At 41.9% G+C, this 25155-nt stretch overlaps 1 protein-coding gene across 1 annotated transcript in view; it reads right to left on the bottom strand.

The window, feature by feature from the left end:
- Positions 1 to 25155, bottom strand: part of LOC133604250 (C-Jun-amino-terminal kinase-interacting protein 4) — an 84684-nt gene that overhangs the window by 29677 nt on the left and 29852 nt on the right. Inside the window, exons 9-16 of the mRNA XM_061957443.2 lie at positions 18335 to 18585; positions 18194 to 18251; positions 17964 to 18116; positions 12537 to 12579; positions 6208 to 6335; positions 6075 to 6128; positions 5862 to 5981; positions 2450 to 2582 (exon numbers count right to left, since the gene is read on the bottom strand). Coding sequence (XP_061813427.2) covers positions 2450 to 2582; positions 5862 to 5981; positions 6075 to 6128; positions 6208 to 6335; positions 12537 to 12579; positions 17964 to 18116; positions 18194 to 18251; positions 18335 to 18585 — 940 coding nt within the window. The remainder of the gene's footprint in view (positions 1 to 2449; positions 2583 to 5861; positions 5982 to 6074; positions 6129 to 6207; positions 6336 to 12536; positions 12580 to 17963; positions 18117 to 18193; positions 18252 to 18334; positions 18586 to 25155) is intronic.

The following is a 25155-nucleotide window of genomic DNA, read 5'->3' as shown; positions in this document are numbered from 1 at the left end:
AGACATTGCTAAAAAGTTGTCACAGGGGCATTTTTACCAGTGTGTTATGTGGCCTTTCCTTTTAACAACACTCAGTAAAGGTTTGGGAACTGAGAAGACACATTTTTCAGGTGGAATTATTTCCCATTCTTGCTTGATGTACAGCTTAAGTTGTTCAACAGTCCGGGGGTCTCCGTTGTGCTATTTTAGGCTTCATAATGCGCCACACATTTTCAATGGGAGAAAGGTCTGGACTACAGGCAGGCCAGTCTAGTACCCGCACTCTTTTACTATGAAGCCACGATGTTGTAACATATGCCTCGGCATTGTCTTACTGAAATAAGCAGGGGCGTCCATGATAACGTTGCTTGGATGGCAACATATGTTGCTCCAAAACCTGTATGTACCTTTCAGCATTAATGGTGCCTTCACAGACGTGTAAGTTAACCATGCCTTGGGCACTAATACACCTCCATACCATCACAGATGCTGGCTTTTACACTTTGCGCCTATAACAATCTGGATGGTTCTTTTCCTCTTTGGTACGGAGGACACAACGTACACAGTTTCCAAAAACAATTTGAAATGTGGACTCGTCAGACCACAGAACACTTTTCCACTTTGCATCAGTCCATCTTAGATGAGCTCGGGCCCACCCAAGCCGGCGGCGTTTCTGGGTGTTGTTGATAAATGGCTTTTGCTTTGCATAGGAGAGTTTTAACTTGCACTCACAGATGTAGCGACCAACTGTAGTTACTGAAAGTGGGTTTCTGAAGTGTTCCTGAGCCCATGTGGTGATATCCTTTACACATTGATGTCGCTTTTTGATGCAGTACAGCCTGAGGGATCCAAGGTCCGTATGATCATGGCTTACGTGCAGTGATTTCTCCAGATTCTCTGAACCTTTTGACCGTAGATGGTGAAATCCCTCAATTCCTTGCAATAGCTTATTGAGAAATGTTGTTCTTAAACAATTTGCTCAGGCATTTGTTGACAAAGTGGTGACCCTCGCCCCGTCCTCGTTTGTGAATGAATGAGCATTTCCTGGAAGCTCCAATCATGGCACCCACCTGTTCCCAATTAGCCTGTTCACCTGTGGGATGTTCCAAATAAGTGTTTGATGAGCATTCCTCAACTTTCTGTCTTTTTTGCCACTTGTGCCAGCTTTTTTGAAACATGTTGCAGGCATCAAATTCCAAATGAGCTAATATTTGTTAAAAAATAACAAAGTTTACCAGTTCGAATGTTAAATATCTTGTCTTTGCAGTCTATTCAATTGAATATAAGTTGAAAAGGATTTGCAAATCATTGTATTCTCTTTTTATTTACCATTTACACAACGTGACAACTGCACTGTATTTTGGTGTTTGTACTTTATGCAACAAAATGCAGTTGTCTTTTACGGTTTACACACAAACAACTTAAAGCATAGGTGTCCAAACTGCGGCCCGCCGGAGTCTTCAATTTGGCCCAGGAGACGGCACGAGAAGCAATTTGGCCCGATGCACTGTTTTCATAAAATATTCATATAATCAGCAGTCTGCAAAGTTGTCGCCATTCGAAAGTGATTCATGTCAATGGTCATCAATGTGAATAGGTGCACATCATTTACCTACATGACCCAATCCAAACAACCTTCCCTAGTCATGGTGCCGGCAAAAATGATTCAACCAGCACACAAAGTCAACAAGCATGGTCACACATAACACATTCTGCTTAGTGAACTTTTTGGACATTATAAAAACGTCCAATCAGCATAAAAACATCACAACTACCCCCATTTAAATCCATTATTAGGGATGATGGAGAAAATGCAAAACACTCTCTCCACACTTATCCATGTTTGGCGCATTTTAGCAGCTTGATATTTCTGATTGATTAAACAACTTTAATGTACTCTTAACAACCCATCCATCCATCCTTTTTCTACCGCTTGTCCCTTTTGGAATCCATCCATCCATCCATCCATTTTCTACCGCTTGTCCCTTTTGTCGCGGGGAGGTGCAAACTCCACACAGAAAGATCCCGAGCGCAGGATCGAACCCAGGACTACTCAGGACCTTCGTATTGTGAGGCACATGTGCCCCTGTGCCACCGTGCTGCCCTTATAATTAATAATTAATTAATAATAATGAATTATAAAAATGTAATTCCTTTTGGAATTGTAATAATTATTAATTATATATTCATTATATTATTATAATTATATGTAATCACACATATATATACATATAGTTACTTTGCATGCAGTCAGCTTTTGGCCCCCCAGCCCAATTTTTTTAAGCCCAATGCGGCCCCCCAGTGAAAATGTTTGGACACCCCTGCCTTAAAGTCATAACTTGGTGCTCGATGCATACTAACTGTTAGCACGCTATCATTACTATGCTAGCATGTTAACACTGCACAGTCAAGATCTGTGTGTGTTAAACATACTCACTCGGCCAATAAGGTGGATCCTCGTTCGTAATACCTGCATGTTAGCGAGCGGCACGCTCCAGCCGTGCAGCTGGCATTTTCCTAGCGTTCCCCATATGTGGGAGCGGATTTCTTTGTAGACTTCCCTCCTCCTGGCACGAGGCGACAAAGCAGCAGGAGCGGACGATCTGGAGAGAAAGCGAGAAAACGCAGGAGATGCGCAGTTGGAGACGACTGCAACGTATCTCGCTGGAAAGCTTTCATACGATGCAGTGTAAATAAATCAGGGGTTCTTAACCTTTTTGTCCCAATTTTTCCACAACAGAGGTGCCCACTCAAATAATAACACTGAATTTCTAATTTGACTCTTTATTTATTTATAATATACTATTATTATCTATGACTGTATCTAACCTACTCACAGTGTGCAACCACAGGCACAAAGATTATTATTAAGGCTTAGGTCAGGCTGATTACAAAAATAAATACTAATCAAATATAGTGCAAAAGAAGGGATTAACAAAAACTGAATTAGAATAAATATACATACAATTACACTGTGTGATAATCTAAACTATTTAAACATTTAAACTAAATTAATAATCCATCCATCCATTTTGTACCGCTTATTCCCTTTGGGGTCGCGGGGTAAATTAATAATATACAATAATAATAAAGTTCCGTATTTTCCGGACTATAGAGTGCACCTGTATATAAGGCGCTCGGAATAAATTTTAGAAGACAATTTTTTTTAAATTTAAATTAATATTTGAAAATTATGGATCTATTTAAAATTGGAGTAAATAAGAATCGCAATTCGGATGTGAATCCATTTTTTCAGCACCCCTCTTAAATAAATAATAGACATCAATATATATATATATATTTTTAAACAGAATACAATTCTAAATCTGGGAGAAAAAAATGACCGTAGTTTCCGGACTATAGAGTGCACCTGTATATAAGGCGCTCCGAATAATTTTTAGAAGACAATTTTTTTAATTCAAATTGATATTTGAAAATGATGGATCTATTTAAAATCGGAGTAAATAAGAATTGCAATTCGGATGTGAATACATTTTTGAGCACCCCTTTTAAATAAATAATAGCGATCTATATATATATATATTTTTTTAAAACACAATACAATTCTAAATCTGTGAGAAAAAAATGACCGTAGTTTCCGGACTATAGAGCGCACCGGTATATAAGCCGCACCCACCTGTATAAAAGCCCCTTCGAATAATTTTTAATACATACTTTTTTTTATTTAAATTGATATTTGAAAATGATGAATCTATTTAAAATCGGGGTAAATAAGAATCGCAATTCCAATGTGAATACATTTTTTGAGCACCACTTTTAAATAAATAATAGAGATCTATATATATATATATATATATATATATATTTTTTTTTTTTAAAACAGAATACAATTCTAAATCTGTTAGAAAAAAATGACCGTAGTTTCCGGACTATAGAGCGCACCGGTATATAAGCCGCACCCACTAAGTTATTTTGTCATATGTTAGCAGCACGGGACTATAAACCGCATATACATACGTTGTAAAATTAGTTATATACCATACTTGCCAACCTTGAGACCTCCGATTTCGGGAGGTGGGGGGTGGTGGGTGGGGGGGGCGTGGTCGGGGTGGGGCGGGGGCGTGGTTAAGAGGGGAGAAGTATATTTACAGCTAGAATTCACCAAGTCAAGTATTTCATATAAACATACAGTATATATACAGTATATATATATATATATATATATATATATATATATATATATATATATATATATATATATATATATATATGTATAGTAAAATAAATATATATATAGCTAGAATTCACTGAAAGTGAAGTATTTTATATATATATATATATATATATATATATATATATATATATATATATATATATATATATATATCAAGAGGGACAGAGACAGTGCATGTGGATCACATGTTACCATGGAGAAAACATGGAGAGACTGGAATGTAATAGAGTGATCTATGTTTGTCTGTTGCCATCTCCTGGTGAATGTTGGCTATAGTGTACTGGGGTTACTTTTTGGTTGGCCAACGATTTACGTGGTGTTGCGCACCTGACGTCAAGTGTGTGAGTCTGTTCTGAAGTCTACAGTAAAGAGACGTACTTCATCCCCTCGCCTGTTTATTGCCTCCAACTCAATATATTACAACAACATTGCTCCATACGGACCCTCCAGGTCCGCATGGAGCTGGAGGAGGCGTGGCCTCCAGGTCTGCCTGAATTTCGGGAGATTTTCGGGAGAAAATGTGTCCCGGGAGGTTTTCGGGAGAGGCGCTGAATTTCGGGAGTCTCCCGGAATATCCGGGAGGGTTGGCAAGTATGTTATATACACAGAAATATACATACGTTGTGAAATTAGTTATATACACAGAAATATTTGATAAAACACCGTCTGTAACACGGCAGTAAAACGGCTGATCAAACAAAACAGAAGTCATGGTCGTGGACCCACTAGCTGCGAAAGCCAGCTCTCCATTCAGCTAAACAGACTCAACAACTCCATGGTGACGTTTTTGGTATATTTACAAAACTAAAACGATACAAAAAGAATGCCATTGTAAGTCAAAAATACGAACAATCTACATGTACTAAGCCAGATGACTGAAAATACACCACAAGTCCCTTCTGACTGCCTTGGAAAAGCAAAATATCAATGAGAAGTATATAAAAATCATCAAAGTAATATACAAAAACTCATTGAAATGATACGGACTCTGACTCAATAGAATCCTGAGAGGAGTCAGACAGGGAGATCCTGTATCATCTAAGCTATTCACTGCAGCTCTGGAGGAAGCATTCCAGTAAATCGACTGGAAGGACAAAGGAATCCGTGTTGACGGGGAATAACAATCTGAGAGTACGCAGGTGATATCCTTATCCTAAGCCACACCGCTGAGTAACTACAGGAAGTGATTCATGAGAGTAGCAAGGCAGGCCTCAACATGAACAATAAAGGAAACTCAAGTCCACAATGAGCAACAACAACTCAAACTCCAGAGTGACTTCACGAGGGAAAGAACTAGGAAGAGTAGATCGCTACATAAATCTGGGGAAGAAGATCACCTTCAACAATGAGGAAATTAAGAGAAGAATCCGGGTGGGTTGGGTGAAGTTGGGCTTACATATTCCGAAACTCTACTCTACTGTAGAAGAAGAATTAAAGTGTAAATGAAACACAGCTTCACGACTTTAGTCATATTTTTTTGCACTGAAGAAACTTCTCTATGACTTTAGCTCCTGGCTTCTTCTGTTTGATATTGTCATTACTGCCACAAGTGGTGGAAAAGTGTATTACAACTGAGTACAGGAAACAGATTTTTGGGCAGCTCTCTCGGGGGCCCAACAATGGTTAAGAAACACTGTAAAAAAATATATACAGACGATGTAAACAAGAATAAAGAACGTTCGCATACTCTGCCTGAGTTTGACCGACTTCCTGTGGTTGTTGAAGCGCCAGAGGGCGAGTCAGCGGCGGTATAGTCGGAGGAAGGAGCATCAACGGTTGTTTAGTCAGCCCAAAAAAGCGGTTGAACCTTTCAAAGAAAACAACTTTTTGTGGCACCAAGTCAACGTGCTGGCGTGAAGTAAACATTCAACATAAACAACCATTCCTTGAACATACTTACTTCCCCCAAAGGCTGGACCTTCCCTCCTCAGAGAGCCTTTCTTCCTTGGTTGCTCTACAGCAGAGAGGAGAAGAATGGACGGTGAAGAACAGAATGGATTTTCAAAACAAAACGCAGTCCTCCACTCTCAGACCTGAGCGTCTGGCTCTGTCTGACGGCCTCCTGCAGCTCGAAGAGCCGCTGTTTGTACTGGTTCTTCTCCATCACCACGCGAGCCATTTCGGAGCGGGAAAAGTGTCGCGTGGACGCGCTTAATGAGGCCTGGAGAGAAAGTCCCATGTTCAGTGGGGTGCAAGGATATACACGCCTTTGCACACCACACAATGAGGTACAATACAAAAGCTGTATTTAATAATTTCATAATAATACATGTGCAATGCATCTTACTAAGAGTTTGTACACCATACTAAAATTCTACCACTAGGGGTGCACCAATCAATGTCGATCACAAAAGCTGATCCCCTGTAGCTGATTTTTTGTGTTCCCCCAGCTGACAGAGGCGGCTAGCAGTATGTTCATACCAGTGACGTGCGGTGAGGTTGATGGCTGGTGAGGCACTGACTTCATCACAGTCAGATTTACAAACATATGAACCCTAAAGAGTATCTTATTCACCATTTGATTGGCAGCAGTTAACGGGTTATGTTTAAAAGCTCATACCAGCATTCTTCCCTGCTTGGCACTCAGCATCAAGGCTTGGAATTGGGGGTTAAATCACCAAAAATGATTCCCGGGCGCGGCGCCGCTGCTGACCACTGCTCCCCTCACCTCCCAGGGGGTGAACAAGGGGATGGGTCAAATACAGACGGCAAATTTCACCACACCTAGTGTGTGTGTGACAATCATTGCTACTTTAACTTAACTTTACACATACAAACTGTAGCACACAAAAAAACACATTTAATAAAAAAAACGTTATTATGGTCTTACCTTTACTTATAAATTAAGTCCATGCGCCACAACTAAAGCCCTCACTTAAACTTTCCACGTGCAAGATTGAATCTATTTAAAAAAGTGTAACCGAGGGTTTATAAATGTCGCCTATACTGTATGAAACTACAAAATAACAAACACGGAGGCTCCAGTTTACACGAGGACCACTTTATTTACCTTCTTTCAAAAACTTTCGCTCCACTCCGTGTCATCACTTCCGCTCTTAACGCCTTCAAAATAAGAGCTCAAGGCATATACTGTATAACAGCGCATAACAGGAACTTAACATCACAAAGAGGAAAGCCCATGAAAATAGGTTACAAAAGTTATTTAATAAGAAGCCAAAAAGTGCAAAAACAATAATGTTCGTGTTGGAGGAGTTGTGAATTAGGTACACCTGCAGTCTGCAGGTGTACCTAATGTTGTGGCCCTGCAGTCATTCACAACTCCTCCAACACCAACATTATTGTTTTTGCACTTTTTGGCTTCTTATGAAATAACCTTTTAAAATAGATTAAATCTTGCACGTGGAAAGTTTAAGTGTGGGCTTTAGTTGATATAACAATTCTACGGCGGGGGTGCAGGAGGTGGGATTACTGGAGCCTCAGCCAGTGCGTCTTTTGCAGCCGTCTTATGATCGCTCAGCACAAGAAATACGTTACACACAAACAGTTGTTGACAAAATACACTGTACATTATATACCTCAGCTAACTAAACTATGGAAATGTATAATATAATTCATATAGCAATACAGTCTCACTGCACAGCAGGCCAGCAGTTAGCCGAGTCCGCAATCCATGGTGAGGCACTGAGTGACGCGCCTCAACTGGCTGCTGATCACCGCACCGTCTCTTGTCAGTATTTGAACGGCAAATGTGAAAATTCAGCGATTTTGAATAAAAATAATCTAAAACTGGTGAAGTTAAATAGAAAATAACTTTATAGTATAATCACTGGATACATATAACAATTTAATTAATTTTTTTTCTTTTTACATTTTGTTTTCTTTCCATGATGGCAGGTGAGGCCCTGCCTCACCTGCCTCTAGTGACTGCACGTCACTGGTTCATACACAGTGTGGAGCCGCTCCCTGAAAGTAATAATCATCACCTCCATTAGGGCAAATTACTGTATTTTCCAGACCATAGGGCGCACTGCCAATGAATGGTCTATTTTTGATCTTTTTTTCCATATACAAGGTGCACCGGATTATAGGGCGCTTTAAAAGGAGTCATATTATTATAATTTTTTTTCTAAATGTAAAATACTTCCTTGCGGTCTACATCATTGTTTTTCAACCACTGTGAGATACAGCCTGGTGTGCCGTGAGAGATTATCTAGTTCAGGGGTCGGCAACCCGCGGCTCCGGAGCCGCATGCGGCTCTTTGATCACTCTAATGCGGCTCAGCTGCATACTTGCCGACCCCCCCGATTTTCCCGGGAGACTTCCGGATTTCAGTGCCTCTCGCAGAAAACTCCCGGGATTAAAATTCTCCGATTGTCACCCTTACCCTTACAATAATAGTAAGGGCGTGCCATAATGGTACAGCATTCAGCGCCCTCTACAATCTGTAAAAGCAGCGGACCGGCCCAGCCACACGGTGTATGGGGCTTCTGCCAGCACACGTAAGTTACAGCAATCCATACTTGTTCAACAGCCACAAAGGTTACACTGACGGTGGCCAACTTTAACACTCTTACTAATAATGCGCCACACTTTGAACCAAAACCAAACAAGAATGACAAACACATTTCGGGAGAACATCTGTACCTTAACACAACATAAACACAACAGAACAAATACCCAGAATCCCATGCAGCCCTGACTCTTCCGGGCTACATTATACACACAGCTATATTGATATGGTTTAAAGTCATATCCAATAATTGCGAGAACGACTTTTTACTGTCAATATCGGCTGGTGAGTTTCATTTTGTAATGTTTTCTGCTGGTGGTGTGCCTCTTCATTTTTCCAATGAAAAAAATGTGAAAAAAGTTTGAAAACAAAAGTTGAAAAACACTGGTCTACATAACATGTAATGGTGGTTCTTTGGTCAAAATGTTGCATAGATGATGTTTTACACATCATCTTCAAGCCGCTTTCTGACAGTCGCTTCCGATGCGCCGTTTTGTGAGCGGTCTTATTTACGCGTCTTCTCCCCGTCATCTTTGCTGTAGCGGTGTAGCGTGCAAGGACGGGAGTGGAAGAAGTGTCAAAAGATGGCGCTAACTGTTTTAATGACATTCAGACTTTACTTCAATCAATAACGGAGCAGCATCACCTTATCCGCCGGAAATGTGTCTCGTGAAAAACCGTCAGACCGGAACTCTCTAATAACTAAAGTTCCTTGGGTGAATAATATAAACTCACTACACCGGTATGTTTTAGCGCTTTCATGGCGAGTTTACTGACAGATATAAGCAGTGTTGGGACTAACGCGTTACAAAGTAACGCGTTACTGTAACGCCGTTAGTTTTGGCGGTAACTAGTAATCTAACGCGTTATTTTTTATATTCAGTAACTCAGTTACCGTTACTACATGATGCGTTACTGCGTTATTTTACGTTACTTTTTATGTAGTATAAAGTGTGTTTAATCGGAGCGCTGCTGTGTCGTCGTTCTGATTCTTCTTGTGTCACAAGCCGCAGAAGAGAGACATGCGCTCTGGTTGTGTGGGTCTGAGTGTGAGTGTGGGTGTGGGGAGGGAGGAGAGGGGGGGGGGGGCGGGCGTGTCTGATCATGGCGGAGCCAGAAGTCGAGTTTGCTAACATGGAGATATTTTCACTAATTTTCTTTTGTCGAGCACAAAGAAAATAACATTTTAGTTAAATGTAAATTGTGCTTTGGATCAAAGATCCCATCCACTGCCCAAAACAGCAATTCAAATCTGCTGAAACAAGCTACGTATACATAAGCAACATGCTTCGACGAAGCTAGTAAAGAGAGATAGAGACTCAAATGCCACTTCACCTCCACCACCACCACTTAAGGATTAACTCTGCCTCTGCTCATCATTCAGCACTGAAGGTACACACTCTGTCAATCAATGTTCCCTCTAATTGTTCATGTGTGTGAGCAAACGCAAAAAGTCCCTGAGCATTGAGTGGAGCTCATGTGAGCAACATCAGACGTGCACACTGTGGCTACACCAGCAGCACACCTGTCCCAAACCTGACTAAATAACAACTTCAATCTCCATCCATCCATCCATTTTCTACCGCTTGTCCCTTTCGGGGTCGCGGGGGGTGCTGGAGCCTATCTCAGCTGCATTCGGGCGGAAGGCTGTGTACACCCTGGACAAGTCCCCTCCCATCACAGGGCCAACACAGATAGACAGACAACATTCTCTTATTATTATAATCAAATGACAGCAGTCATTTCCATTTCTAATATAAGTGTAACAAAAAATATTGTTTTTCATGAACTGTGTACTTGTATTGTTTGTCTGGGTGGAGGTCCTGCTTTGGAAATAGTTTGTACCCCTTTCAGACATTGCATTTAGTTCCCATTAAAACATTCACATGTTGCACAATGAGATGTAAGCAGGGGATCATGTGTACATTCCTGCAACTTCCTGTTTGTAAAAAATATATATTTTTATTAGTATGTATTTAATATACTAACAGCATTTAATGATTAATATTTATAAATTAAAATTCCTAATAAATGACACTAGAATAAGCACACATTTGATTGGTAAATCATAGAGTAACGACCTGGAATTACACTTTATGTGTGGTGTTGGAGTTGTCCGACTTTTTGTGTGGCTGTAAACGCATCACTGGCTAAGTGCCATATGTGCAAGTGTTGGCGCAAGTGAGAAAGAGCGAGCGGCTGCTGTTGATATAACAGTGATGTGTTTAAGGCCGACAATAAAGAGTTTTGCTCAGTAAAGTGATGGATGGAATTCATGTCCTCAAAGCGTCTCGACAGACGTATTATTATATTTGAACAATGATGACGAAAAAGTTTTTCTCTGTCGTGTCCCTGTCGTGTCAAAAATTGTTATGCACTTATTTTTTTATTTGATTTTGTGCGTGGCATAGATTTGCCGTGCGCAGAGGACGCTTGAGCACAGGCGCGCTCCTTAGAGGGAACATTGCTGTCAATTCTCTTATATACTCTTTCATTCTAGACTTCTAGAGTGTTTGATTATCACATCACTCTAAATGTATAGACTATAAAGTTCACAAACAAAGAGGGATCCTAGTGGGCCAGGCCAATCTTTCCTTATCTCTAAACTAAAACTGGGGAAATGTGTAGAGTGTTCTGGGCTTCAGACATGATTTTGTGTCAGAATTTCTTGAGGAAAAAACGCCTGGTTAGGCTTTGTGTATGTAGTGTGTGCCTTTCTTGCTTTACAGCTATGCTGTTATTATGCTGTTTGTTACTTATCTATGTTATGTTGCAGCTATTTAAAATAGTTTTGTCAATTTGTTCTGGCCAGAAACAAATTGGCCTTTGTAACATATCTTTGTCTTTGTGTGTTGTATGTAGACCACATTGTTTGTGTGTTGTATGTAGAGCACATTGCTTAGCAGAGTTCAGTGATGCAAATGTATGTCAAATTGATCAACAGATTGTATTATTCTCCAGTGCAATAACAGTACTGAAATGAAGGCTAAAAGGGCATTAATGGGAGCTTTAAAAACAAAAAGTAGAAAAAAAAAGTAACTAAATAGTTACTTTTCACAGTAACGCATTACTTTTTGGTGTAAGTAACTGAGTTAGTAACTGAGTTACTTTTGAAATGAAGTAACTAGTGACTGTAACTAGTTTTCAGTAACTAACCCAACACTGGATATAAGTAAGAACTTTACACTACTTTATATTAGAAATGGCAATAGTGGAGGATGAATGTCCCATAACAAGAAGATAGAGAAAAAGAAGAAGCTTATTGACTACGGAGTCGGCACGGATTACAAAGGCGCAATTTTTCAGCATTTATGCAGATCCCAAATACAGATCAGCAGGTACCAGAAGGTAAAAAAAGTTGCTTTTGCATAATATTGCAAAACAAAACGCCAGATAATATGTCTTACCTTATACACACACCATAATAATACTCCTATGTTGAAGCACATCAAGCGGTGCGGCTTCATAGCTTACCAAAGTCGTACTAAAACATTTTGATATATTTTTGAGAGCCGTGTGTAATGTTCTATATTTTCAATGGAACATATAAAATGTTGGTGTTGTTTACTTGAGTCATATTGCCATCATTGTGCAGCCTACACTTATCTCTTATGTTTGACTGCCATCTACTGATCACACTTATCACTACAACATGTACCAAATAAAATTGCTCCGAGGTGGCTAAGCTCAAACAAACTTATTCCTTACATTAGGCGCACCGGGTTATAAGGCACACTGTCGAGTTTTGAAGAAAAAAAAAGCATTTTAAGCACGGTACTGTGTTTATGAAATACAGCTCTTGTATTGGACCTGCTTACAAAACACTCAATGAAGAGTACAGTACTGCAGTATATAGAAGTTTGAATCGAAAACACAACAATGTGGACTCACTTCAGGCTCCGACGACTGAAAAGCCTCCAATTTCTCTCGGAGTCTAAAAAAACAAAAATATATAAAATTGTCAATAAACATAAGTGCACTGTCGTCAATGGAAGTTAGGGGTCATCGTTTTCTCAGAACATTCCATCGATCACAACTGGACTGATCGGTTTGTCTTCGAAGACGTTTCGCTTCTCATCAGGTCGTTCTCATAGTCTTAGATTGGTCAGATCTAGTCTTAGACCTGGATTGGTCCGATCTAGTCTTAGATGTACATTGGTCCGATCTAGACCAATCTAAGTCTAAGATGAGCTTCGGCCAATCTAAGATCTAGTCTTAGACTTAGATTGGTCAGATCTAGATCAAACTAAGTCTAAGATGAGATTTGACCAATGTAAGATCGAGATCAGATCTAGACCAAACTGGACTGTTCAGTTTGACGTTTCGCCTCTCATCCAAGTAAGCTTCATCCGCTCATACTCGTAGACTTAGAATGGTCAGATCTAGACTAAACTAAGTCTACGAGTCTAGTCTTGGACTTAGATTGTCAGGTCTAGACCAAACTGGACTGTTTAGTTTGCCTCTCATCAAAGTTAGCTTCATCGGTTCATATTCATACTTAGATTGGTGAGATTCAGTCTTAGACTTAGATTGGTCAAATCTAAGTTTAAGACGAGATTTGCCGAATGTAAGATCTAGTCTTAGATTGGTCAAAACCAGACCAAACTGAACTGTTCAGTTTGTGTCCCATACAATTAGGCTCATAGACTTAGATTGGTAGGATCTAGTCTTAGACTTGGATTGGTCCGATCTAGTCTTGCATTTAGATTTGTTGGATATAGACTAATCTAAGCCTAAAACAAGATTTGACCAATACAAGATCTAGTCTTGGGCTTAGATTGGTTGGCTCTTGACCAATCTAAGTCTAAAACATGATCTGACCAATACAAGATCTAGTCTTGGGCTTAGATTGGTTGGCTCTTGTCTAATCTAAGTCTAAAACATGATCTGACCAATACAAGATCTAGACTTAAAATGGGTCGGATCTAGACCATCCAAGTCCAAGACAGATTTCACTAATCTAAGATCTAGTCTTAGACTTAGATTGGAACAATCTAGACTAAACTGGACATTTCAGTTTGTCGTAAAAGACATTCCGCCACTCAAATAGGCTGCATCTGTTCATGATCACAGACCTGTATAGGTCAGGACTAGTCTTAGATGGGCTAGTTGTAGACCTTGACCAATCTAAGTCTAAAACTAGATCTAACCAATCTAAAATGTAGTCTTAGACTTGGATCGGTCAGATCTAGATAAACTTGACTGTTCAGTTTGTCTTAGAAGACGGTTCGCCTCTCATCCAAGTAGGCTACATAAATTCATGTTCATAGACCTGTATTTGTCAGATCTAGTCTTAGATTGGGCTAGATGTAGACCTAGTCCAAGCTAAGTCTAAAACAAGATCTGATTGGTCGGATCTAGACTATACTGGACTGTTCAGTTTGTTTTAGAAGACGGTTCGCCTCTCATCCAAGTAGGCTACATCAGTTCATGCTCATAGACCTGTATAGGTCAGATCTAGTCTTAGTTGGGCTGGATGTAGACCTAGACCAATATAAGTCTAAAACTAGATCTGACCCATGAAAGTCAATGAACATGAACTAAAGTCTACTCGGATGAGAGGTGAAACGTCATTTAAGACAAACTGAACAGTCCAGTTTGGTCTAGACCTGACAAACTAAGCCTAAGACTAGATCTGACCAATCTAAAATGTAGTCTTAGACTTACATCGGTCAAACCTTGACTATACTGGACTGTTCAATTTGTCTTAGAAGACGGTTCGCCTCTCATCCAAGTAGGCTACATCAATTCATGCTCATAGACCTAGTCAGATCTAATCTTAAGACTTAGATTGGTCAAATCTAGACCAATCTGAGTCTAAGAATACATATTAGACTGGTCAGATCTAGACCAATCTGAGTCTAAAACTAGATGTGACCAATGAAAGTCTATGAACACGAACTAAAGTCTACTTGGACGAGAGGCGAAACGTTGTTTAAGACAAACTGAACAGTCCAATTTGGTCTAGACCTGACAATCTAAGTCTAAGACTAGATCTGACCAATCTAAAATGTAGTCTTAGACTTAGATCGGTCAGATCTTGACTATACTGGACTGTTCAGTTTGTCAAAGAAGACGGTTCGCCTCTCATCCAAGTAGGCTACATCAATTCATGCTCATAGACCTGGTCGGATCTAATCTTAGACTTAGATTGGTCAGGTCTAGACCAATCTGAGTCTAAGACTACATATTACACTGGTCAGATCTAGACCAATCTGAGTCTAAAACTAGATCTGACCAATGAAAGTCTATGAACATGAACTAAAGCCTACTCGGATGAGAGGCGAAACGTCATTTAAGACAAACTGAACAGTCTAATTTGGTCTAGACCTGACAATCTAAGTCTAAGACTAGATCTGACCAATCTAAAATGTAGTCTTAGACTTAGATCGGTCAGATCTTGACTATACTGGACTGTTCAGTTTGTCAAAGAAGACGGTTCGCCTCTCATCCAAGTAGGCCACATCAATTCATGCTCAAAGACCTGTTCAGATCTAATCTTAGACTTAGATTGGTCAAATTTAGACCAATCTGAGTCTAAAACTACATATTAGACTGGTCGGATCTAGACCAATCTGAGTCTAAAACTAGATCTGACCAATGAAAGTCTATGAACATGAACTAAAGCCTACTTGGACGAGAGGCGAAACGTTGTTTAAGACAAACTGAACAGTCCAGTTTGGTCTAGACCTGACAAACTAAGTCTAACACTAGATCTGACCAATCTAAAATGTAGTCTTAAACTTAGATCGGTCGGATCTTGACTATACTGGACTGTTCAGTTTGTCTTAGAAGACGGTTCGCCTCTCATCCAAGTAGGCTACATCAATTCATGCTCATAGACCTGGTCAGATATAATCTTAGACTTAGATTGGTCAGATCTAGACCAATCTAAAACTAGATGTGACCAATGAAAGTCTATGAACATGAACTAAAGTCTCCTAAATAATGACTAAATATAGGACTGGTTAGATCTAGACCAATCTGAGGCTAAGACTACATACTAGACTGGTCAGAACTAGACCAATCTGAGTCTAAAACTAGATCTGACCAACGAAAGTCTATGAATATGAACTAAAGTCTACTTGGACGAGAGGCGAAACATTGTTTAAGACAAACTGAACAGTCCAGTTTGGTCTAGACCTGATAATCTGAGACTAAGACTAGATCTGACCAATCTAAAATGTAGTGTTAGACTTACATCGGCCAGATCTAGACTATAGAGGACTGTTCAGTTTGTTTTAGAAGACGGTTCGCCTCTCATCCAAGTAGGCTACATCAATTCATGCTCATAGACCTGGTCAGATCTAATCTTAGACTTAGATTGGTCAAATTTAGACCAATCTGAGTCTAAAACTACATATTAGACTGGTCGGATATAGACCAATCTGAGTCTAAAATTAGATCTGACCAATGAAAGACTATGAATATGAACTAAAGCCTACTTGGACGAGAGGCGAAACGTTGTTTAAGACAAACTGAACAGTCCAGTTTGGTCTATACCTGACAAACTAAGTCTAAGACTAGATCTGAACAATCTAAAATGTAGTCTAAGACTTACATCGGTCAGATCTTACTATACCTGACTGTTCAGTTTGTCTTAGAAGACGGTTCGCCTCTCATCCAAGTAGGCTACATCAATTCATGCTCATAGACCTGTTCAGATCTAATCTTAGATCTAGATCTAGACCAATCTGAGCCTAAGACTAAATATAGGACTGGTTAGATCTAGACCAATCTGAGTCTAAAATTAGATTTGACCAATGAAAGTCTATGAATATGAACTAAAGTCTACTTGGACGAGAGGCGAAACGTCATTTAAGACAAACTGAACAGTCCAGTTTGGTCTAGACCTGACAAACTAAGTCTAAGACTAGATCTGACCAATCTAAAATGTAGTCTTAGACTTACATCGGTCAGATCTAGACTATACAGGACTGTTCAGTTTGTTTTAGAAGACGGTTCGCCTCTCATCCAAGTAGGCTACATCAATTAATGCTCATAGACCTGTTCAGATCTAATCTTAGATCTAGATCTTGACCAATCTGAGGCTAAGACTAAATATAGGACTGGTTAGATCTAGACCAATCTGAGTCTAAAATTAGATCTGACCAATGAAAGTCTATGAATATGAACTAAAGTCTACTTGGACGAGAGGCGAAACGTCATTTAAGACAAACTGAACAGTCCAGTTTGGTCTAGACCTGACAAACTAAGTCTAAGACTAGATCTGACCAATCTAAAATGTAGTCTTAGACTTACATCGGTCAGATCTTGACTGTACTGGACTGTTCAGTTTGTCTTAGAAGACGGTTCACCTCTCATCCAAGTAGGCTACATCAATTCATGCTCATAGACCTGGTCAGATCTAATGTTAGATCTAGATCTAGACCAATCTGAGCCTAAGACTAAATATAGGACTGGTTAGATCTAGACCAATCTGAGTCTAAAATTAGATTTGACCAATGAAAGTCTATGAATATGAACTAAAGTCTACCTGGACGAGAGGCGAAACGTCATTTAAGACAAACTGAACAGTCCAGTTTGGTCTAAACCTGACAAACTAAGTCTAAGACTAGATCTGACCAATCTAAAATGTAGTCTTAGACTTACATCGGTCAGATCTAGACTATACAGGACTGTTCAGTTTGTTTTAGAAGACGGTTTGCCTCTCATCCAAGTAGGCTACATCAATTAATGCTCATAGACCTGTTCAGATCTAATCTTAGATCTAGATCTTGACCAATCTGAGGCTAAGACTAAATATAGGACTGGTTAGATCTAGACCAATCTGAGTCTAAAATTAGATCTGACCAACGAAAGTCTATGAATATGAACTAAAGTCTACTTGGACGAGAGGCGAAACGTCATTTAAGACAAACTGAACAGTCCAGTTTGGTCTAGACCTGACAAACTAAGTCTAAGGCTAGATCTGACCAATCTAAAGTGTAGTCTTAGACTTACATCAGTCAGATCTTGACTGTACTGGACTGTTCAGTTTGTCTTAGAAGACGGTTCGCCTCTCATCCAAGTAGGCTACATCAATTCATGCTCATAGACCTGTTCAGATCTAATCTTAGATCTAGATCTAGACCAATCTGAGTCCAAAACTAAATATAGGACTGGTTAGATCTAGACCAATCTGAGTCTAAAACTAGATTTGACCAATGAAAGTCTATGAATATGAACTAAAGTCTACTTGGACGAGAGGCGAAACGTGGTTTAAGACAAACTGAACAGTCCAGTTGCGACCGATTGAACGCCCTGAGAATAAGAGCCCCAAACAAAGTAAGATACTATGAAAGTACTCTTGGACACCTTTTCATTTCCTCCTCCCTCTCCTTCATTCGGCTCTCCAAGCGGCACGCCGTTTCCCTGAGAGAGGCCACTTCCAGTTTGAGAGCGGAGCGATCGTCGGTCAGCTCCACCACGCGGGACAGCAGAGCCTTGCGGGCGGCGTCTGCCAACTCACTGGAAAGGAGAGTGAAAGTCCTTGAAAGAAGTGTGGCTCCTGTGGACATCTGACCTGAGTGGCATGCAGGACTCACTGGGTGACTTTCAGTTCCTCGTACTGAGAAAGAATCTCCTCAAACTCTTCGGTACTGCCTGGATGTGGGGTTCAAACACTTGATATTATTGCATATGCATGACAAGTCATAGGTACAAATATTGTTGAGGTCTGCCGGTACCTCTGACGCTAGCACCTTGGTCAACACTCTCCACAAAATCCTGACTCAGCTCCGACAGCTCAGAGAAAACTGAGTCAGTGTTGCGTTGCTCCCACTCCATGCTGTCTTCCTCCAGCTCCTCTTCCTCCTCCTCCTCTTCTTCTTGTCCTTCCTGCTTCTCGTCACATCTTCCTTCCACTTCCACCCTCCCGTCCTTCAGCTCATCCTCCAAGCTGGTGTCAGACTCTTCCGTTTTGGGTCTTGCCAGAGTGCTGACGATGGACAAAGTGAAATGAAAAACACTACTTTAATCAAATATAAAGAATAATAATACGGTTTTACACCGGGGGTTCTTAACCATTTTGACCTCGGGGCCCAACTTTTGCACTACACAGGGGCCCATTCAAATATTAACATTACACTTGATTTGAATCGTATTCAATACTTATATCTAACCTATTTACAGTCTAACACATACTTGCCAACCCTCCCGGATTTTCCGGGAGACTCCCGAAATTCAGCGCCTCTCCCGAAAACCTCCCGGGACAAATTTTCTCCCGAAAATCTCCGGAAATTCAGGCGGACTCAGGTTCATAATAACAAATATTTTATTTGAGTATTAACCCACAATTTAAACAGCATACCTGCCCAATCACGTTATAACTGTAGAATGATGGAGGGCGAGTTCTTGGTTTCTTATGTGGGTTTATTGTTAGGCAGTTTCATTAACGTCCTCCCAGCGCGGTAACAACACACAACAACAGCAGTCACATTTTTCGTCTACCGTAAAGCAGTTCGTCTGCCGTAAACAGCAATGTTGTGACACTCTTAAACAGGACAATACTGCCATCTAGTGCATTTGATGAAAGCACTTTTGTGCGTGCCACACATCAATGCAGCATGGTTCGAAAAATAGTGACAGAGAATAGAACAAGGATGGACAATTCAACCCTTAACTCAACAATGAGTAGATGAGTGTTATGTGTGTGTATATGTGTAAATAAATGAACACTGAAATTCAAGTATTTCTTTTTTATATATATATATATATATATATATATATATATATATATATATATATATATATATATATATATATATATATATATATATATATATATATAAAAAATAAAATACATATACATATATATATAGCTAGAATTCACTGAACGTCAAGTATTTCTTTATATATATATATATATATATATATATATATATATATATATATATATATATATATATATATATATTACATATATATATGTATATATATATATATATATTATCTATATATATATATGAAATACTTGACTTGGTGAATTCTAGCTGTAAATATACTCCTCCCCTTTTAGCCACGCCCCCAGCCACGCCCCAGTCCTACCCCGACCACGCCCACCCCTCCCGAAATCGGAGGTCTCAAGGTTGGCAAGTATGGTCTAACAAGATACACTTTGTGAAATGATATGAAATCACAAATATTAGTATCAAGGCTTAGGTCAGGCTGATTACAAAATTAAATGCAAAAAAATATATATAACGTACTTTCCGGACCATAGGGCGCACTGCCGATGAATGGTCTATTTTAGATTGTTTTCATATATAAGGCGCATTAAAGGAGTCATATTATTATGATTTTTTTCTAAATATAAAACACTTCCTTGTGGTCTACATAACATGTAATGGTGGTTCTTTGGTCAAAATGTTGCATAGATGATGTTTTACACATCATCTTCAAGCCGCTTTTTGACAGTCGCTTCCGGATGCGGCATTTTGTGGGCGGTCTTATTTACGTGGCTCACCTTTAACGGCGTCTTCTCCCCGTCATCTTTGTTGTAGCGGTGTAGTGTGCAAGGACGGGGGTGGAAGAAGTGTCAAAAGATGGAGCTAACTGTTTTAATGACATTCATACTTCAATCAATAACGGTGCAGTTTGGATCAGTTCCTTGGATGAATAATATAAACTCACTACACCGGTATGTTTTAGTGCTTTCATGGTGAGTTTACTGACAGATATAAGTAAGAACTTTACACTACTTTATATCAGAAATGGCAACAGTAGAGGATGAATGTCACATAACAAGAAGATACAGAAAAAGAAGAAACTTATTGACTACGGAGTCAGCACGGACTACAAAGGCGGACATGTGCAATTTTTCAGGATTCATGCAGATCCAAAATACAGATCAGCAGGTACCAGTAGGTAAGAAAAGTTGCTTATGCATAATTTTGCGAAACAAAACGCCAGATAATATGTCTTACCTTATACACACACCATAATAATACTCCTATGTTGAAGCACATCAAGAGGTGTGGCTTCATAGCTTACCAAAGACCTACTAAAACATTTTGATAGATTTTAGAGCGCCGTGTGTAATGTTCTATATTTTCAATGGAACATATAAAATGTTGGTGTTGTTTACTTGAGTCATATTGCCATCATAGTGCAGACTACACGTATCTCTTATGTTTGACTGCCATCTACTGGTCACACTTATCATTACACCATGCACCAAATAAAATAACTTTGAGGTGGGTAAGCTCAACCAAACGTATTCCTTACATTAGGCGCACCGGGTTATAAGGCGCACTGTCGGGTTTTGAGGGAAAAAAAGGATTTTAAGTGCGCCTTATAGTCCGGAAAATAAAGTACTGCAAAACAAGGTTAATTTGTGTTTTTAATACTCCTCTCTGAGCTGCCACCTTACCGTGGTAGAGGAGTTTGCGTGTCCCAATGATCCTAGGAGCTATGTTGTCCGGGGGCTTTATGCCCCCTGGTAGGGTCTCCCAAGACAAACTGGTCCTAGGTGAGGGATCAGACAAAGAGCAGCTCGAAGACCTCCATGACGAATAAAAATAAAGGACCCAGATTTCCCTCGCCCGGGCGCGGGTCACCAGGGCCCCCCTATGGAGACAGGCCCGGAGGTGGGGCACGATGGCGAGCGCCTGGTGGCCGGGCCTGTCCCCATGGGGCCCGGCCGGGCACAGCCCGAAGAGGCAACGTGGGTCCCCCCTCCAATGGGCTCACCACCCATAGCAGGGGCCATAGAGGTCGGGTGCATTGTGAGCTGGGCGGCAGCCGACGGCAGGGCACTTGGCGGTCCGATCCTCGGCTACAGAAGCTAGCTCTTGGGACGTGGAACGTCACCTCGCTGGGGGGGAAGGAGCCTGAGCTAGTGCGCGAGGTTGAGAAGTTCCGGCTAGATATAGTCGGACTCACTTCGACGCACAGCAAGGGCTCTGGAACCAGTTCTCTCGAGAGGGGCTGGACTCTCTTCCACTCTGGCGTTGCCGGCAATGAGAGGCGACGGGCTGGGGTGGAAATTCTTGTTGCCCCCCGGCTCAGAGCCTGCACGTTGGAGTTCAACCCGGTGGACGAGAGGGTAGCTTCCCTCCGCCTTCGGGTGGGGGGACGGGTCCTGACTGTGGTTTGCGCTTACGCGCCAAACCGCAGCTCAGAGTACCCACCCTTTTTGGATTCGCTCGAGGGAGTACTTGAGAGTGCTCCCCCGGGTGATTCCCTCGTTCTACTGGGGGACTTCAATGCTCATGTTGGCAGCGACAGTGAAACCTGGAGAGGCGTGATTGGGAAGAATGGCCGCCCGGATCTGAACCCGAGTGGTGTTCTGTTATTGGACTTTTGTGCCCGTCACAGATTGTCCATAATGAACACCATGTTCGAACATAAGGGTGTCCATATGTGCACTTGGCACCAGGACACCCTAGGCTGCAGTTCCATGATCGACTTTGTAGTTGTGTCATCGGATTTGCGGCCTCATGTTTTGGACACTCGGGTGAAGAGAGGGGCGGAGCTTTCAACCGATCACCACCTGGTGGTGAGTTGGCTGCGATGGTGGGGGAGGATGCCGGACAGACCTGGCAGGCCCAAACGCATTGTGAGGGTTTGCTGGGAACGTCTGGCAGAGTCTCCTGTCAGAGAGAGTTTCAATTCCCACCTCCGGAAGAACTTTGAACATGTCACGAGGGAGGTGCTGGACATTGAGTCCGAGTGGACCATGTTCCGCGCCTCTATTGTCGAGGCAGCTGATTGGAGCTGTGGCCGCAAGGTAGTTGGTGCCTGTCGTGGCGGTAATCCTAGAACCCGTTGGTGGACACCGGCGGTGAGGGATGCCGTCAAGCTGAAGAAGGAGTCCTATCGGGTTCTTTTGGCTCATAGGACTCCTGAGGCAGCGGACAGGTACCGACAGGCCAAACGGTGTGCGGCTTCAGCGGTTGCGGAGGCAAAAACTCGGACATGGGAGGAGTTCGGGGAAGCCATGGAAAACGACTTCCGGACGGCTTCGAAGCGATTCTGGACCACCATCCGCCGCCTCAGGAAGGGGAAGCAGTGCACTATCAACACCGTATATGGTGAGGATGGTGTTCTGCTGACCTCGACTGCGGATGTTGTGGATCGGTGGAGAGAATACTTCGAAGACCTCCTCAATCCCACCAACACGTCTTCCTATGAGGAAGCAGTGCCTGGGGAATCTGTGGTGGGCTCTTCTATTTCTGAGGCTGAGGTTGCCGAGGTAGTTAAAAAGCTCCTCGGTGGCAAGGCCCCGGGGGTGGATGAGATCCGCCCAGAGTTCCTTAAGGCTCTGGATGCTGTGGGGCTGTCTTGGTTGACAAGACTCTGCAGCATCGCGTGGACATCGGGGGCGGTACCTCTGGATTGGCAGACCGGGGTGGTGGTTCCTCTCTTTAAGAAGGGGAACCGGAGGGTGTGTTCTAACTATCGTGGGATCACACTTCTCAGCCTTCCCGGTAAGGTCTATTCAGGTGTACTGGAGAGGAGGCTACGCCGGATAGTCGAACCTCGGAATCAGGAGGAACAGTGTGGTTTTCGTCCTGGTCATGGAACTGTAGACCAGCTCTATACTCTCGGCAGGGTCCTTGAGGGTGCATGGGAGTTTGCCCAACCAGTCTACATGTGTTTTGTGGACTTGGAGAAGGCATTCGACCGTGTCCCTCGGGAAGTCCTGTGGGGAGTGCTCAGAGAGTATGGGGTATCGGACTGTCTGATTTTGGCGGTCCGCTCCCTGTATGATCAGTGTCAGAGCTTGGTCCGCATTGCCGGCAGTAAGTCGGACACGTTTCCAGTGAGGGTTGGACTGCGCCAAGGCTGCCCTTTGTCACCGATTCTGTTCATAACTTTTATGGACAGAATTTCTAGGCGCAGTCAAGGCGTTGAGGGGATCTGGTTTGGTGGCTACAGGATTAGGTCTCTGCTTTTTGCAGATGATGTGGTCCTGATGGCTTCATCTGGCCAGGATCTCCAGCTCTCGCTGGATCGGTTCGCAGCCGAGTGTGAAGCGACTGGGATGAGAATCAGCACCTCCAAGTCCGAGTCCATGGTTCTCGCCCGGAAAAGGGTGGAATGCCATCTTCGGGTTGGGGAGGAGACACTTCCCCAAGTGGAGGAGTTCAAGTACCTCGGAGTCTTGTTCACGAGTGAGGGAAGAGTGGATCGTGAGATTGACAGGCGGATCGGTGCGGCGTCTTCAGTAATGCGGACGCTGTATCGATCCGTTGTGGTGAAGAAGGAGCTGAGCCGGAAGGCAAAGCTCTCAATTTACCGGTCGATCTACGTTCCCATCCTCACCTATGGTCATGAGCTTTGGGTTATGACCGAAAGGACAAGATCACGGGTACAAGCGGCCGAAATGAGTTTCCTCCGCCGGGTGGCGGGGCTCTCCCTTAGAGATAGGGTGAGAAGCTCTGTCATTCGGGGGGAGCTCAAAGTAAAGCCGCTGCTCCTCCACATCGAGAGGAGCCAGATGAGGTGGTTCGGGCATCTTGTCAGGATGCCACCCGATCGCCTCCCTCGGGAGGTGTTTAGGGCACGTCCGACCGGTAGGAGGCCACGGGGAAGACCCAGGACACGTTGGGAAGACTATGTCTCCCGGCTGGCCTGGGAACGCCTCGGGATCCCCCGGGAGGAGCTGGACGAAGTGGCTGGGGAGATGGAAGTCTGGGCTTCCCTGCTTAGGCTGCTGCCCCCGCGACCCGACCTCGGATAAGCGGAAGAAGATGGATGGATGGATGGAATACAGAATCTTTTTTTGACACTGAATTTATGCAACTGATTTTTTTGCGCTTGAATTTTGTGAACTGAATTTCTTTACATCAAAATTATGCTGACAACGTCATTGAAGATTTCATGGCCTATAAAACACAGTGCTGCATGACCTGCCTCTTTTTAAGACTTGTGTCACGTGACTGCATCTTTGACACCTTATTGGCTGGTTGTGAGACAGGATCAATTACTTCAGTTTTTAATTTACCAGAAGTGGGTCTTAAGTTTTAAAGAACAAATATTTTTGCACTGAATTTTTTGTTATTAATTAAAACAACAAATATTAGTTCAAATAACCCAAATGAAATAATTTAGTTAAAATTGGAAAAATTTGATAAACTGAAATTAATTAATCGGAAAACCCCATCCATCCATTTTCTACCGCTTGTCCCGTTCGGGGTCGTGGGTGTGCTGGAGCCTATCTCAGCTACAATCGGGCAGAAGGGGGTGTACACCCTGGACAAGTCGCCACCTCATCGCAGGGCCAACACAGATAGACAGACAACATTCACACTCATATTCACACACTAGGGCCAATTTAGTGTTGCTAATCAACCTATCCCCAGGTGCATGTCTTTGTAATTTAGTTAAAATTGTAAGATTTTGAAAAACTGAAAACCTGTATAAATTAATCCAAAATTTGTTAAATTGAGTTTTAAAGCAGCAAGTATTTTTCTGCACAGAATGTTTTTTATACTGAATTTTTTAAAACACCGAAATATCGAACACAGACATTTTGCTCACAAATTTTTATTCAATGAAATTG

The sequence above is a fragment of the Nerophis lumbriciformis genome, linkage group LG04 (assembly GCF_033978685.3).
Source record: "Nerophis lumbriciformis linkage group LG04, RoL_Nlum_v2.1, whole genome shotgun sequence".
Lineage (NCBI taxonomy): Eukaryota > Metazoa > Chordata > Actinopteri > Syngnathiformes > Syngnathidae > Nerophis > Nerophis lumbriciformis.
The sequence above is the reverse complement of the archived record's forward strand: the minus strand, read 5'-3'. Positions and strand labels throughout refer to the sequence as shown.